This window comes from Haplochromis burtoni, unplaced genomic scaffold, assembly GCF_018398535.1.
Source record: "Haplochromis burtoni strain Fernald_Lab_line unplaced genomic scaffold, NCSU_Asbu1 Contig_21, whole genome shotgun sequence".
Lineage (NCBI taxonomy): Eukaryota > Metazoa > Chordata > Actinopteri > Cichliformes > Cichlidae > Haplochromis > Haplochromis burtoni.
Genome location: NW_024582382.1, coordinates 1,080,975 through 1,097,921, shown reverse-complemented (window position 1 = coordinate 1,097,921; position 16,947 = coordinate 1,080,975). Strand labels below are relative to the sequence as shown.

Below are 16,947 nucleotides of genomic sequence, written 5' to 3'. Positions count from 1 at the left end.
ACCACCACAGGAAAGTAATGGGAAACTTGAAGTCCAGTGGCTTTTCTTTCCAAGCGCCTTAGATTACTGGATCAGTAGCTCCCCATGATCAAAGTAAATAACACAGAAAGAATCAGTACCAAAGCCTTGCATTTACTAAGTAAATAAAAAAAAAAAAAAAAAAAAAAAAACAACAAAAAAAAAAAAACCAGGGGGACAAGAAAAATTAAATAGATTACAATTTCAAAACATTTCTAAATTCTCACTCACACACACACACACACACACACACACACACACACAAAATTGGCTTTTCCCAACCAAGGTTAAACCATAATATTAACAGATTCAGAGAATTGGGAGACATTTCTGCACAGAGCTACATGGCTAAAAATCAGCACTGAAGGGATTTGACCTGCAGGTGGTACCACATCAAAACAGAAATTCAAGTAGTTGAAATTATTGCACAGATTCAGAACTACATCTGAAAACCTCTTTCAGTGGAGTTAACAAAGTGTGGTACAGTTTAAAAGACAAAAAGAAAAAACAACAAACTTTAAAACATGCAAATTAAGCATATTAAAAGGACAGACAAAGCAGACAAACTGTCCAAACTGTGTTAAAAGTAATGAAAATACTGAAGTTTGGAAAAGCCGTGTCCTTCGGGCTAAAGAGGAGGAACATGTAGCTTGTTATCAAAAAGCCAGCACATGTTATGGGTAACTGAAAATCCACTTTGCAGCTCCATTTCATAAAACAGGTGCATAGAGGAACGACCAGATATGACTTTGCAAAAAAATAAATAAATAAATAAAAAATAAAAATAAAATAAAAATTCCACGCACCACTTTCTGTTTTTGAAATCATGCAAAATAACCAATATCAGCGGACGACATTGGTAGCCATCACTTTGTTTGCCAGTATCAGCCATCAAGGTTGACAGTGCTATTTATCCAGAACGCTTACCCAAACATGAGTAAGCAGTTACTAGTCTGCTACACTGGAAATCTTTTCTTGCAGCAGATGTTGCTCAGTACATGGAAACATTAAGAAAATTTAAATGCTACAAATGACACAAACAGAGCAGAGAGTTTACCAAAAACAAGACATTTTAATTCCACTGATAAATACTGCACAGGACAAGGTCTTCAACCACATTTGAGCTTTCAGTAGAAGTCACTTATCAGAACATTAACTCACAATTTTTTAAAGTGTCCACATGAGCCTTAAAACTATAACTTTATTTGAATACACAAAAATAAATAAATGTAGGGCAAGGTAAAGAAATCAGCTTGTGCTTTACAAATAAATAGCTTTAAGTGTATTCCATGTGTGTTAATTCAAAAATATACCATGGGTGCAAAGATAAGATCCAGTCTCTTGTGTAAGTGTCAATAACAGGTAAAACAGTGGGCTGGTGGGGCTCCAAAAGCACCTGGATGGTTGAAAGGTCAAAGGTGTCGCCTCATGCCGACCGCCTCCTCAGCGGTACCTCCTCCTGGTTTGTGTAAAGTTTTGCTGCCCGTGACTCAAAGGCACTAACCATCTGCTTAACCACTTCATCGAAGAAGACGCTGGCCAGCTGAGAGTGCAGAAGAGACTTGAACTCAAATGATACCTGCAGAATGGGGACAGGTTTGTTAGGAAACTGCTGAGGAGATGCTCTTCTGAGAGACTTACTTAAAAGAAAGAAAAAGATCAAACTAAAAATAGAAATCAAGCACATCTTTAGCAGAGGTGTTTTAAAGTTGGTAATCATTCACACGGCATCCCTTATTTAACTTATCTAATGTTCTACTCCAACCACTTCCTGGCACATTTTCAGATAATCTGTGCTCCTGTTAGCAGCTCCTTAACACTATTCTCTGATGGCTATTTCAGGCCTCAAGGGACACCGGTGTGATACTCAAGACTAAATTTAGACGATAATAGGGTTTTACGCAATACTTCCTCTTTGCTGATAATCCACTTGAAAGCCGTGCAAGAACTTACAACAAGAAATTAGTCTCAGCCAAGTATGTTATCTAATTTTGCAATTCCTTTAACCCTTAGATGCACACGTGGGGCCAAAAATGACCCCCCACAATATTCTGAATTAGTCGGCCAGGGCTTGCACCTGGGTTTAGTACCGTCTCCCCAATAGATGCATGGAAGATGTTCATGTCTGATAATATAATAGAAGAGGTGCTGCCATACACAAACATGGAGGCACGAAGAGAAGCCACAGACAGGGGAAGAGTGGAAAAATGTAATCAAACATAAGCTCCTGGCCTTCATTTGATTGACCATTCTTGCAGGAAGTCAGAAGAACTGGGATGTACCAGTCGGTGTGTTTTTTTGGGAGTCATCTGCATAACCCATTGTACAAGGCCACTATGTCAATTCAAAGTTTTGAACATATTCGCCGTTTCTTGCACTTTGATGACAAGAGGACCAGAGCCTACCGACTGAAAACAAACCACATGGCAGCTTTCTGCTACATATGGGGCCTGTTCCTGGTCAACTGCAGGCAGAAATTCATCCTCAGTGATTGTGTTACAGTGGATGAACAACTTGTGCCTTTCAGAGGGAAGACCCAGCTTCTGCAGTATATGCAGAGCAAGCATACAAAAGTGATACAAGGATACAAAAACTGCAATTTCTTAAAATTAATGAAAAAATAAAATGCAAAGGGCCTCATGTCACAATCAAGTTTTATGAGGAATAACTCAAATATGAAAATATTACAAATCTTTGTTTCAAAGATTTTGAAGAATAACAACCGAGTTTATAGCAAAATGCACTGTTTCTATTTGGGGTCATTTTTGACCCCAACCGTGGAAGAGTGTAGGTATTGGTAGGTTGTGCATCCAAGGGTTAATCATTAATGCAAAAGGTCACTGTCAGTGTAGTTTTATGCCAGCGTACTGCTGCACAACCAGATGGCTTCCAGTGTCAAATATTAAGTGTACCACAAACACTTACATAGAATTCCACTTTGCACGAGTCTGCTGCGTTTCCGTCTCCAGGGGAAAACCTCCATATTGTTTCAAGATGGCTGAAGAGAGATCCATCAGTACATACAGCCTGTTTGAAAACAGTTGATTCTTCATCAAGAATTGCAACAAGGCATCAAACTCATAAAAATCACAAATAAAGCATTATGCCGATAGAAACTGTCTACAGTGCTGTGCAAAATGTGGAATATACCGATTAATAATGAAAGTTTTACAAATAATTTTATGCAAAAGCACATTTTTGTTAAGTGATAGTCAAACAAGTCTAATATTAAACCCTCAGGTCTGTAAAAAACATGTATACTTTAATGTAATGATGGCATTAAGACAGTCATATTTTCCTTCCATCTTGAAACGGTGATTCGTTTCATCTTAACTGGTGGCCTACAGTAAAAAGAGCTTTCCACATGTCATAAATGTTTTTATATGAGTGTTTCAGTAGGTGTTGATTAAAAAGTAAGAGACCAGACACTTACCCTGACTTGGTAGTTTGGAACAATAGTGACCTCAGAGATGTATCGCTCAACAAGAGGGGGGAAACCGATTTCTAGCTCTGCCAGGAGGCCACCGTTTCGCCCCCTCATGACCCGAGACTTCTTGCACCAGGGAACAAAGTGCTGATACTGGTCCACACTTGCCACCACACTGTACATCTGCTCTGGAGTATACCTGAACACACAGTCACATAAAACCAGAAACACTTCAGTTTCTATCCTCTGCATCCATTTTTTCAGGTTTATCCAGAACCCAAAGAAATTCTGTAGACTGCTATACAAGATAAGAGGATTAAACTAACGCTCATCAACTCTGCCTGAAATATGACCCCAAAACACTGTTCACTTTAAAACTTATTGTACATAGTAAAAGGTACTCAGATAAGACTCAAGTTTTTAGAATTTCTTCAAATAAGCCATTATCTGTTATTTTGTTTACATTTCACATAATTATTTTAGTCCTTTTGCAAGGGGGCACTCACCCCAACGTCCGACACTCAGTGTACTCCATCCTGCGGTTAGTGATGGGAGCTGCCAGGTTAATGAAGCTTCTGCTTGGCGTGCTTACACAGGTGCTGGGGGAGAACTGGAGGCTTGCCCTTCTTGCTTCCAGGATCCCACAAGAACCCAAGATCCTGAGGAGAGGAAATCATATTTGTGAGCTCTTTAATCATCTGTTCAATCACTATGCTATTATATAAAAATCCCACAATATTTTAATGTATGGCCATTCTTTAAGTTGCTTGAAGATGTTTCACCTCTCATCCGAGAAGCTTCTTCAGTTCTAAGGTCAAATGGTGGAGAGTCCCAGATATAAACCTAGTGGGAGAAACCCCCCACAGAGGGACAAAAGCGAGGAATGCTCAGACCTCTACATTGGAGAGACCAAACAGCCACTTCACAAGCGCATGGCACAACACAGAAGAGCCACCTCCACAGGACAAGACTCAGCAGTCCATCTGCATCTTAAGGATAAAGGACACTCTTTCGAGGATGCCAATGTTCGCATTTTGGACAGAGAGGACAGATGGTTTGAAAGAGGAGTGAAAGAAGCCATCTATGTCCACTGTGAGCGACCATCTTTGAACAGAGGCGGGGGTTTACGACACCAACTCTCTGCCATCTATAATCCAGTTTTGAGATCCCTTCCCAGACGCCTTAACGCCCACTCACATCCTGGGCCATCTGACCTCAGGAATTCGCATGATAAGGGGGGGCCAGGTTTCACAATGAACTCACCCGAAACTCTGGCTGATTGGGACCCACACCCAGTTTCACACCTTGGCTCAGGCGATTAGAGGATCATCAGGGGGTCCCTTTGTGGGGGGATTCTCCCACTAGGTTTATATCTGGGACTCTCCACCATTTGACCTTAGAACTGAAGAAGCTTCTCGAATGAGAGGTGAAACGTCTTCAAGCAACTTAAAGAAGTCCAGACGCTTTTCTTTGCAAGCTCCTTTGACTATCTTAAGCGTTGGTTTACTTACTTCTTTCATATACTACAAATAAAACCTACCATTACTAAAAAAGAAAAAAAAATGTACAAGATTAAACTATATTTGAATTATCCTGTGACCAATAAAACAAGCGCAACTGCAAATGCCGTTACTCAAACACCCACCTGGGCAAACCTTGGTTTTAAAATTCCTTTGACTCACCTGAAATTTGCTCTTTTAGTGTTTCCCCGGACAACCTTTGAAGAGTGGGCTTCATATAGCTCCAGCAGCGCTTTGAGGAGAACAGGAGTCGTCTTGTTGGTCATTTTTCCCCCCTAGTTTGTGGTGACGCGTACTAAAGTGTTCAAACCAGCTATAGTAACCGAACTTTGGTCCGAATGAAGAGCCGCACCGCTTATCTAATAAAAGAGCAGTGACGTAACAGGAAGCGCGGCAGCCTTTGGCCAATCAGGTCACTTTGAGGTGAACTTTAAATCACCGGCGATTAAGACAGCAATACTTCCTAAATTAGAACAAAAAATAGCTAGGCTACTCTCAAAATGTGGAGTTGTTTGTTTGTTTGTGTCTCAAAAGATAAATTTACACAGATAGACAGTTACAAAAATGTTGGGCAATAGGATCTATATTCTCAGTGGATTTCTGTTTTGCTCTTTCTTATTACTGTTTCCGGGTTGAACCACGTGTTTCCTCAAAAATGTGTGCAAAGGCATAAGAAGTAGATTTTGTATCGTTTAGTGTGTATTTATGAAGTGATACTAGGACCAACTATAGTTGCGTAGCCTTATATATAACCCACATATTGAAAAGGCATGGCCACGTTCAGTCAGCTGCATGGACCCTAGGATTAATTTGTGACTGAATTAAAGTGTTTGACAACCAAGTTCAAAGAACTTTTTAAGGTTTCAAAGATCAAGCCAACTCGAGTCCAGGAAAGCACACGATGTGCGCACATGATGAACTTGGACTTGAATACAGAGTAATAAAGATAAAGTTCACAGTGACTGTAGAGGTAATGTTTAATGTAGAAGTAGGCTAGCTTTGGGACAGGAGAAAAACTAGATTTAGTTTTCATACATTATACAACAGCTGTTGCCTAATTCTTACTACACAGATCTCCGTAATACAGCTGACACTTGAAAGTCAGCATGCCTTTAAGTGTTGCTGAATTAAGTGGCTATGAGGTAACACAGCGAGAAGAGGCGGTGCAAGATCCATTTAAGTATCTTCGAGAGTGGAATTAGGGCACTTGAGAAGGGAAGGGTTTAAGAAGCACCATTAGTCTTATTAAGGACAGGTCAGAAACTTCTAGTTGCAGACAAGATAACCTGTCTCATGTTAGAATAGGAACTACTCATGGGCTCAACAACCCCAGACTGAGCCAGACACAAGGAACGGATGCTGTGCCAGCTGGCCCTCCTTCAGTCTTTATACATTTAACTTTACAGAGTTCATTGCTTTAAAAGCTAAACGTCAGTATGTTAAGATTATCCCTGTAATCTATTATAACACAACAAGATTTCTTTACTTTCCTTAGTATTTAAAACTCCTTAGATTTCATTTAAAATGGAAAGCCACTCAAGGCCGTTCTTTGTTTCTCTGATCTTGAATCATAATTTCTATTAGCCTTTGTCTTTTTTAATGTCACTGTTGTGTAAAGATGTCACTGAAATAGTATTTTTTGTACTTCCATCTTAGTAGCTACATATAATCGTTGACAGGCCTGTAGTCAATCAGCTGATAGATATCATCATACACCCTTTGTAATGGGTACATACGAAAATTTGCCTACAACATGCAGGCTTCTGGGATAAAACACACTTGTTAAATTTCCAGTGTTATTATGTAATTATCTATAAATTAGGTCATTTGTTTGTTTTTTGTGGGAATATATATGATCAGTGGACAGAGTTAGTAGTCAGAACTAGCTGTATAAATGGAAACTGTTGCACAATTTCACTGTTTCACATAATCCCTTACATAACAATGAATACTTATGAAATATGCTTTATGATACTTTATCTGCATTATCAAATAGTCATAGCAGTTTTCCCTTACTGCAGACAGAGATACTGTGCAGGGGCCACAATAGCACCTGTAGATAAATTCACAAAAAGTATACAAGCCAAATTATTCAAGTTATTTCAGGTATTTAAAAACTTCATTTATTGATATATTCTTTACATATTTATGCCAGAATGGGAAATTTAAAGCAAGCATTTAAGCAAGCTATAGAAAAGAAACATATAGTGTCTGTCATTCATACAGAAGTCCCCTATATGACCATTTGTGCTTAAAACAGCAAATCAAAAATCGCCTACGAAAATTTTGCAAACAGTGTTTTGACTTTTATAATGAATGCAGTGATTTGAAGCACGATAGCTCAAAGTAAAAATATGCAAGCTAGTGTGGGTGGAACTAGAGGAATGCAGAAGCCGCTCTATCGCTCAAGCATCAGGAATAATGCTTATCAAAAATGTCTCCACCAACTAGAACAGAGTCTATTTTTACATTTTTGTTTTATGATAAGGAGTACTATGTTTAGGCCTTACACAAAAATAGAACATGGAGTGAATCCTGTGAACTCTACTTTAGACTGTGTTTCAGGAGTCAAGGGTATTTGAGCAAAACATTAACCCGTGTACATAAAGTAAAACAGGAACAACATTTACACACGAAGTGATGCAGTCGTTACAAAATTATTGCTCCTCAGTTGAGAAAATGATTTTGCTCATAGCACTGATGTATGAGTCATCTGGTTCTGTGGCCTTCAGTTGGGTTACAGGTGGCCCAGTAGTGCTGGTGAAGTATCTGAAGGCAGGGCTGGGTGACTGGATGGCATCTAGAAATACCTTCAGGAAAAAACCAAACACATAATAGTAGACACGTTTAGAGATTTAAATAAATTTTATACATATGTGTGTGGTTAGCACATGAAAGCTCACTCATTTATTTGAGCTCTAAAATGATCAATGTCTGGGTTAAATCACTGAATGATAAGTGTTGAGGGATGTATTAATTTTATTTTAACAGAAAAAAGAAAATGATTCAGTGTATTTTAAAATGATTTAATATTACTTAACTCCTTTCTTATTTTGCATGCCAGCCTGCAGACATAATATGTTATTTCAGGCTGTGTATTGTGGATGTAAAAGGTCAACTATGGACAACAATTGTCATACTTAAAATGCATTGTCCCTATAAAATTAAGCAAATGTAATTAAATGTTGCCATTTTTTAAAACCTCAAATAGAAATTAATGAAGTTATGATTTTCTGTAAACATGGAACATACCTTCACAATATCCTCAGTGTCTTGTGCAGCATTTTGGAAAACAGATCTACAATGCTGCAGGTATTTTTCATACAGCCTTTGTGTCTGGGTGTCAACCTGTTGGAGAGACGTATCCCCAAGCTCCGTCTTCTTCAGGTTGACCAAGAAGTCAGTGTTGACTGGACCACACTCAATGAGACTCACACTGTAGGATGTAGCATTTGGACAATGGTGTATCTTAATTCATATTTGCGTCTTAATTTTATACACACAAGTAGTCTTTGAACTAACGAGACAACATGCAGCCAACTTATGAAACTTACTGAATGTTGAAGTGTTTCAGGAGAATAGCCAAACTCTCACATGCTCCCTCTATTGCAAATTTACTGGCACAGTAGACCTCGTTAAATGGGAGCCCTATAAGAAACTCAAAAAGCTTATTTTGGAAATTCTATGCATGGTAACAAGTATCAACATGATCTAATTATAGGGTTTCCATCAAATCACTACAAAAACTGCACATGCAGAACATTGTTGACATTCCTCAACCATCTGCACTTCTCACCATGAAGGCCTCCGGTGCTGCCAGTGACCAGAATGCGTCCCTGGCTCTGAGCCTTCATCTGTGGCAGGAATGCCTGGATGGTCTGGATGGTACCTAGGAGGTTAACCTCCAGGATGTGCCTCATTGAGTTCAAAGACTGCACCTCCAGTGGCCCCATCAAACCCACACCAGCATTACACACTGCAAATAGCAAGGATAAGCACATTAACCCACTCAAATCACATTTTCCAATCCTAATCGGAACACACTGGCACGGGTCCATACCCAGAATGTTTATGCGTTTTTCCACAACCCTATCTCTTGCATCCAGGATGGACTGCCGATCGGTCACATCCATTTGGAGTATGTCCAAAGTGTCCCTGTGCAGGCCTTTCACGCTCTCCAAAAGACGCTCCTTTTTAGACAAGTTTCTCATTGTTGCATACACTGAACAGAAAGCTTCAGTTAATGATGAGTTTGAATGTGTATGTAAAAAGGAATTTACAGAGTAGACCCCCAAAGAGGTAAATGGTTTTCACACAACATTTAATTAACAATGTGCATGGAAGATTCATCTGCTAAGTTATTTGTGTAGGTCACATAAAATTGCACAGTGTACATCATCTTAGTGGTTTTACTGGTTCTTAAAAGCCAGTCTTTAATGTAATGTATATTCTCAAAGAGAAGACTGACACATACACAGCTGTGGTTACCTTTGAATGTTTTGTCCGGGTCTGAGGCAAGCCGGACAGCCAAGCTGAGACCGATCCCCGAGGAGCAGCCTGTGATAAGCACCACCTTTTTATCCATGGAGCCTAACTCACCTACATTAAAAGAGCCGATGGAGCAAAGCGAGGAGGATACTGCAAAATGAGCCACGGAATAAAGTGGAGGCATGTTAAAACTGTTTTTACATCTTACGCTATCACAAGGACATTTAAGACTAAACATCTGCCCATTATCAGCCAGCTGGAGTCCTTCTATTTTTTTCTCATGTCCTTGTTGATATAGTTTCATTCCTTCCACCTGAGATGCGTGGGAAACAGATTGTCATGTTTTTGAGTGGTTGATGAATTTTCCAGCAATATAAGTGCATGCACGTTTATATAGGCTGGCTGTGGAAATATAATGTGTGTGCATTTCAGAAAAATATTAGTTTAGAGAAAGAACAACATTGTTTTTTTTAACATATTAACAATGTGTCTGTGCATTGGCTACATTTTTAATTGGCACCAATGACATGAGCACCAGGTGGCAGCAAAACCCTGTACTGGACTTGTACCACACAACTAAAGCCACACTGACCTCTGGGGGCTTGATCGAGGAAAAGAAACATCTCACAATAGTGAGAAAGGGAACAATGGATTTTATTTTAGGACATCAAGTCATCAAGTTTAAGTTTTGTTCATTAAGTGCTGTTCTCATAAGGTCGTTGACTCACATCCTGTTTACAGATTTGTATTGGGTGAAGGTCTACGTATTCTGTGCTCCATATGCTACACCAGCTGATAAAAAAAACTCTCGAAAAATGGTATTAAATGACCCTTTGAGAGAGATTAGTTTTCTTTTGTACTGTTCGCACGTTTAAGGATAAGCTTCTATAATTAGAAGCTGAGTTAAATTCAAGCACAAGGGAAAAAATTGAGTGTTTTCATGCAAAGGTGTAAAACCAGTCTAACGTAATCTTCAGTCTTGTCACCTTTGATCACACGTGTTTGGAAAAGAAGCATTTCCAAAATAAAAACTGCAAACTAAATGGGTTTTTAATGCTGGGAGGAAATAAACGAGGAAGTACGTATATTTCAATTTCAACAAGGATTCTGTTCAGGTGTTTTATCGTGCAAGTTCTTAATGATGATGGTTAAATTAAGTTAATATTTGCATAGGAGTGAGTTTTAAATAGGCTCCCAAGAAAGTATAGATAAGAAATAATAAAAATTTAGCAACCATTTAGCGATCGTGAACAGTCAGAATTTACAATAAAATTAACGTAAATTTTCTTTCTATTCAGAACCAGCAAAAGATTGTTATTAAGAATCATACAGTGTATTCTATTCTACTATTTCTTTAATCTCTCCCTAAGCTGTTATCATAACATTTGCATTCTTTTACAGCTGAGTGTTTCTGGTAAGTCAAAATAACTTGCATCTCTATGGAACATTTCAGCAGGCGGATTTAAAAAGAATTTCTTATGTTGATGGGACCAAACCAAGTAGGAATTTCCTGCCATTTTGTTGCGTTCCTCTCCTTGAGATGGCATCAGGTTGGCTGCTATCCCAGAGTCTGTGGGACAGATAACAGCAGGCCTTGAACCTCTTTCAAATATCTTAAACTCCCAAGCATTGTTCACACTCTTGTACTGGTTGACCTCAGAAATTTAACAGGTTTTATTTTGCTGTATGTTTTATTCATGCCGTATGCACATATGTTCATATGTACGTTGTTATAGTTGTTGAATAAAAGGTGATGAGAAGCATGGAACTTTCTGTGGATGCTATGCGCAAATGCCGCTGGAAAATGAAAACTGATTATGCATGCATCTTTTTCTGTCTCCTTTAAACCGAAATGCACAGGCTGCACGTCCTCCATTAGGTGTCTTTAGGCTATCTCCCATGGGAGGTTCCTGCTCCACATGGCCTGCAGGCTTCCTTTGGCCCAATAATTATCAAGACAAGGTCTAGTGGAGGTGCACGCTGGCCTGGAAAAGCCTTTAAAATGCCTTTTAAGCAGGACCGGCTCCCAGCACTCAAAGTAAACAGACTTCTGCAGATCTCACAGCTGCTGATGGAAAAAAACAAGGATATCACACATACAGAGCTGTGTCTTTGTGGCATTTTTCGGAGACAAGTAAAGTGCTTGATGGAGAGTCTGCCGTTGAGGTTGCAGGCTGGCCTTCTGCACTGAGATCACAGGGCAAATAGTGAAAGAGCTACTGTATATAGTACTTAAGGAGGAAAAAGCATGCCAGCTTGCTCCTGTCTGTCTGTTCATGTGCTCCCCCTGCGGTGGACTGAGAGTCACATTGAACTTTGCTGTTCCAAAACAGACCCATGTGATGTAGACCCAGCAGGGTTTCAACAGCAGTGAGCGGCTTCAGAACCAGATGGGCTCAACAGGATATCCCATGTGAGAGTAATGAGCAGAAGTGAAAGAGCTGAAGACGTGTAGTGGTGGTTGTGGTGAAACTTAAATGTCACGCTATACCTGATAACAAGGTTAAATGAGGCTTCACTGGGGGCGTTTAAAGTAAACTAAGTAGCTTTCGCGACACTTTTCCCTCTTTGTATACATGTAGTACAACAAAAAACCTTTTCTACGCAGGTATATCAGAGCTTCCTTACCTGTCATGCCTTTCTATGAGATAATGTTATCACAATAGTTCTCCAAAACAACAGTAAGACAAAAGTCTTATGAAGTTGTCTCGAAGCTGATACTTGGTAAATATTCATTGATGATATTAAGGCGCTCTAAAATTATTACATTTCTTTTTTGTTTGCTTCTCTGTAGGTTTTAAGGACATGCAAACCTGCTGTGACTCTGATTCTTATATAGGTCAGGGTTTTCTGTGTCATGTCGTCTAATAAAAACTGCAGTCACTAAAAAGTCTTTGCACAGTTGATGCAGATAATAAAACGGATGCTGTTCCTTTGAAGACAGAAATGCCACACAAATGGTATAATTTGATTGGTGTGTCTCGTGTTGTCTACATGCCAGTAGATAATGTGACTTTGTTTTGATTTGATTTGAACTTTAATTCCCGTCCAGCCACCTGAAAGCTTTTATTTCACTCAATAAAATGTGCACGTGTAAACTACAAAAATAAGTAAACTGTCTGTGTGTGGGAGTCATTCTGGGCTTCTGTCTGTTGCAGTTGGCTTTATTTACTCATATGTTACAGGAAAAAAATAGAAGGTATCCCCTGTCCTGTGAAACCTACTGCACAACTCGGACCCAAGCGAGAGATCGAATGTATTCCCCGTTCTGAGAATTCATCCAGGAAGATAAAACCCAAACCGAGTCTTTATATCGCATGCCTGCTTAAAAACTGCCAACTGTTGAGAGATGTGGCTTTTGCAAATTGTTTCGTTCTGACAACTTTGGAGCTCATGGCAGGTTTACTTCTGTAAAGATCAGTTTTTCACAGTTCTTCACATGGTAACATACTGTAGAAGCAGTGGGGCTTACTCGGTCCTGGTAAAATCATCATAAGTGAAACAGGAGAGGATAAGTGGAAAGTATGAAGGGTTTTGAGCTCACATGTACTGAGGCTGAATCAACACATTTTTGTATTTTCTGATGTACAGAAGGTAAACGATTTTAACACAAAAGCTCATTATTTACTATCCTTTAAAATGTATACTGTTGTAAAAGTTTTATTCTTAAGAAATCCAAACAATCTTAAAGCATTACTCGCAAACAAGCTGTACTTTCATAATTCAGTGTGCTTGCTGTGAGTCGAGGAAACAAATATAGACGTCAGTATTTCGAATGAAGGCCATTAAAGCAAAGGTCATGTATAAGTTGCATGGGAGGACATTATATTTTATACACGTTTTTTATTTTTCTCAGATATTTTGATATCAGAGATCTTTCAGGGTTATTTTTTTAAAGTACCCTGCTTGACACAAGGCTCTACGTCAGCCGTAACCCAGATGGCCATTGCTTGACCTGCCGGTTTGGCATTCCACGGGACCCATTTGTGTACAAAACCTCTGCAGTCCAGGAAATGTCAAGCATTGTGTCATGGGAAATGTCTTCTTGTCTTGGATTAACTTTTCTAGACATTCTTTTTCGTCATGACATTGAGGACATCCTGTTCTCTTCTGGGCCTTTAAGCACTGGAGTCTGTCTTGGGACTAGACCTGGCAGTGGACTGATATCTTAGTCGCATCTTGAGCAAAATGTCAAAACAGCACAGTGTTAGCATGTACGCTGTGCCTCCTGCAGCTGCACCATCATAAAAAAATTGTTTGGTCGACAGACACAAATCTATCTGACTTAGTATCAAAAGCTTTCTCTGTTGTGAGATCGAACTCTTTAGATAACATACACAAGAAAATATGGACCATCAAAATGTAGATTTTGATCAAAACAGAGTTTTTAAGAGAAACTCCATATCCAGCTTGGTGGAGCTCATCAAACATCAAACTAAAGCCTTAGAAATGAATCATTTCATAAATATTTGGTGGATATAGTGAGAATGCCCTGCAGCAGATATTTCAGAGTTTTAAATTCTTGTTCAGCTTGTGGTGTCTTTGTTCCAGGTGCAGCTGGTGAGAAACAGCAAGCAGTCCATGCATCAGTGTTTCGCTGTGATGTGGTGATATAAAGTGATGTCTGGTGTGTCAAGGCATGTAAGTGACTCAGGTATGCAGGTGTATCTCTGATACTGTGCAAAAAGAGTTTGCAGCAGTAAGGCAAGCAGAGAGTAATACTACCACTCTCACTTGGCACAGATGCTTCCTTTTTCCTTCAGTCTGCACTTCCTCTTTCTTCTAATTTCTTTGAGTGATTCACTTTTTTTTTTGTCTGAATCATTTCTAAATAATGCTTCTCTATTAGCATTGTTATCACCCTTCCCACACGCACTGATGAAATCAGGAGCACACCCACCCCACACCTAGTTACCTGGACGCACTTTGTTTACAGTTAGCTTAGAAACACTGTAACCAGGAATGCAGGCATTGCATAATGCATTGTGTTAACAAGTAACAGCTCATTCGCAGAGATAGACATGCACACAACTATCACAGTACACTCCTTTTCTCTGAAACTGCAAATGTGTTTTTGCATTTTGCACTCACACGTGCCTCTGCCTTTCTTTTTCCGAAGCCCTTTCCTGTCTGTGTGCAAATGCTTAACAAACCCACTTCCCCTAACTCTCAAATGCACAGTTCACATAGTTCTCAGCTGTCAAGATGGGCAGTCTTTAGATTTTTTTATTGAAGTTTAATCGCAAAATTTGTTTTAGTGTCTGTTTGTAAAGGGGGTCCTTTTCTGAGCGACAACCGTTAACGTTTTATGTAAGCTCTTGTAAAACTTTGGCACGGAGACAATAACTGTTGCGCTAAGAATTATAATAACACTCCCCAGGACACGCCAAGGTTATATAATATTTTTTTGTAGGCTTTCAGTTCCCGGGAGCTAAATTTCATGCACCTGTGGCATGCAAACCTCTTAACTATCAGCGTGAGAACGTTATCTATTCTTTTTCTAATTAACATATTTAAATGATCGTGTTTTCTCACCACCCTTTGTCACATTCTCTCTGTCCCTTGCATGCAAACTACTTCTTGTTATTAAGAGAATAGGGAGAGATGCTGTCTAACCTCATTTTTAACATACCAATTCTGGTTTAGTGTTTTTCTTGTCGCCATGGTTCTCTTTTTTGGTGTGGTCCTTGCCTGGTTTGTTTATGCCATATTTGAGAAAAGGATTCAGTGAATCAGAGATAGTCATGCCCTCCAATGAAAACAGATTAATCCATTCCCAAATGACTCACAGAATCCCAGTTGCTTAGAGTATAAGGGTGAAATTTGTTTTTCTATATGCAACTATTTTTTTTCTGTTCACTTCCTGTTTTGCCTCCTCTCACAATTTGCTTCATCCTTGTCAGGATATCTTTTTAATGTTATAAAAGTTAGTTTTATATATAAAATAAATCAGTTTATGCACAAAAGAAGTACCTCACAAACCCTACAAATAATCATGTGTATAAATATTTTTTTAATGCTAATATGCATGTTCTGTTATATGCATTTAGAACTTTCTTTTTTAATCTGGCCTATTGTTCCTCAAAGTTTTGACGTCTGAGTGCCAGTGTACTATTTTTTTACCCAGTAGTGTTGCTTTATTTAACGTGTATTTGTTGAGAAGAGCTGAAATTACTGTATAACATCATCACATACCTGTGGGCTGCTCCTTGTGAACCCTGGACTTAGCCTAAAAACTGAGAAGAATCTGATGTCTTGTCAAACAAAAGACTGTAATTAACATTAAAATCCAAACCTTGGACTAAAAATAGGAATCTGAAGAATAATATTGTGCCTTTTATGACCAAAAAAACCTCCCTAAATGAATGTTTGTATCTCAAAGAAACCGAGTTGATTAGACGTGTTTGTTATTTTTTGCCTGAGCGAAGGATGCATTTAGAAAACATTCCCAAAGAACATCTGGGTCTTATCACCTCTTCAGCATCATTTCCTCCTCATAAATGACCAGGAGCCAAGTCCCTAAAGTATGTTTGTGCTTACTGTAAATGGTGCTACGTGCCTATCACACATAACTCTCTATTATGTCATGTCAGTGGAAACTAATATTATTACTAATGTTAATCTTTTCTACTCCTCCTAATATTTTATCCATGATTGAAAAATTAGTTTAGCTGGAGTCAAAGGCTGAGGTACAATTTGACAGTGATACAAGGGGTCACTGTGACATGCTGGTGAATTTTTCACACACCCTTGTCGTAGACAGCGGTTGAATATGTCTTGTAGTTAATGTGAGGAGAGACCAAAGGTCAAAAAAAGCTCTGGGAAACGTGCTGTGCTGCATGATCCTCTGAGAACTGTAAAACTCATCTAACATGAGCAGATCACTCAATTATATCTGGGACAAATATTTTTGCTGACAGCCTATCTTACTTAGTAATTATTACATAAGAATTTCTGGCCTATAATTTAGGTTTGGAAAGACGACTTCTATGGAAGCAGCAGATAATATAGAAGATGGAGGAGAGAAGCCCAAAGATATTAAACTTTGTTGCTTACGGTGTATGAGGTGTTTGTTTTTCACGACTTACCACACCTAACAAAGTGGGTTTTAACTGACACGCATGGCATTCTTTCATCGTGGGCATGTTTGGAATGCCACAACCTAATAAGGGCATAATAATGAGCTATACTGTGCTCAGTAAAGTCCCAGCTTCCAGTTTCTATTGTGTGGAACACTATGAACTCACTTTCACATTCTTTCTATATTTACTGCTCATTTAAGGATGGTAACAGGATTAAAGTGTCTGAAAACATGGGTGGTGATCGCGTCCTTCACACCCTTGCATACTTACAGTAAACGGCTTGGTTAACACCTGTGTTTCCTGACTTGTTCCTTTCATTCCTTCTGTATAAAAGAACTTCAATCACAACAGAGTGACTATAATTTCTACAGTAAAGTACCATCATTATGTAAACGTACCCAGTTCCTGGAAT

The 16,947-nt window shown here is 39.0% G+C and overlaps 2 protein-coding genes across 2 annotated transcripts; both read right to left on the bottom strand.

Annotated features, from left to right (window-relative positions):
• Positions 1-829: 829 nt before the first annotated feature.
• si:ch73-141c7.1 (coenzyme Q-binding protein COQ10 homolog, mitochondrial) lies at positions 830-5,314 on the bottom strand. Its single transcript, XM_005920337.3, has 5 exons — positions 5,128-5,314; positions 3,952-4,104; positions 3,452-3,644; positions 2,944-3,045; positions 830-1,597 (listed from the first exon to the last, which is right to left on the bottom strand). The coding sequence occupies exons 1-5, from the start codon at positions 5,229-5,231 to the stop codon at positions 1,445-1,447; spliced, it is 705 nt and encodes a 234-aa protein (XP_005920399.1). The 5' UTR covers positions 5,232-5,314; the 3' UTR covers positions 830-1,444.
• Positions 5,315-7,071: 1,757 nt separating this feature from the next.
• hsd17b1 (hydroxysteroid (17-beta) dehydrogenase 1) lies at positions 7,072-9,732 on the bottom strand. Its single transcript, XM_014333027.2, has 6 exons — positions 9,454-9,732; positions 9,026-9,187; positions 8,762-8,941; positions 8,520-8,613; positions 8,218-8,401; positions 7,072-7,775 (listed from the first exon to the last, which is right to left on the bottom strand). The coding sequence occupies exons 1-6, from the start codon at positions 9,689-9,691 to the stop codon at positions 7,623-7,625; spliced, it is 1,011 nt and encodes a 336-aa protein (XP_014188513.2). The 5' UTR covers positions 9,692-9,732; the 3' UTR covers positions 7,072-7,622.
• Between the last annotated feature and the right edge of the window lie 7,215 nt (positions 9,733-16,947).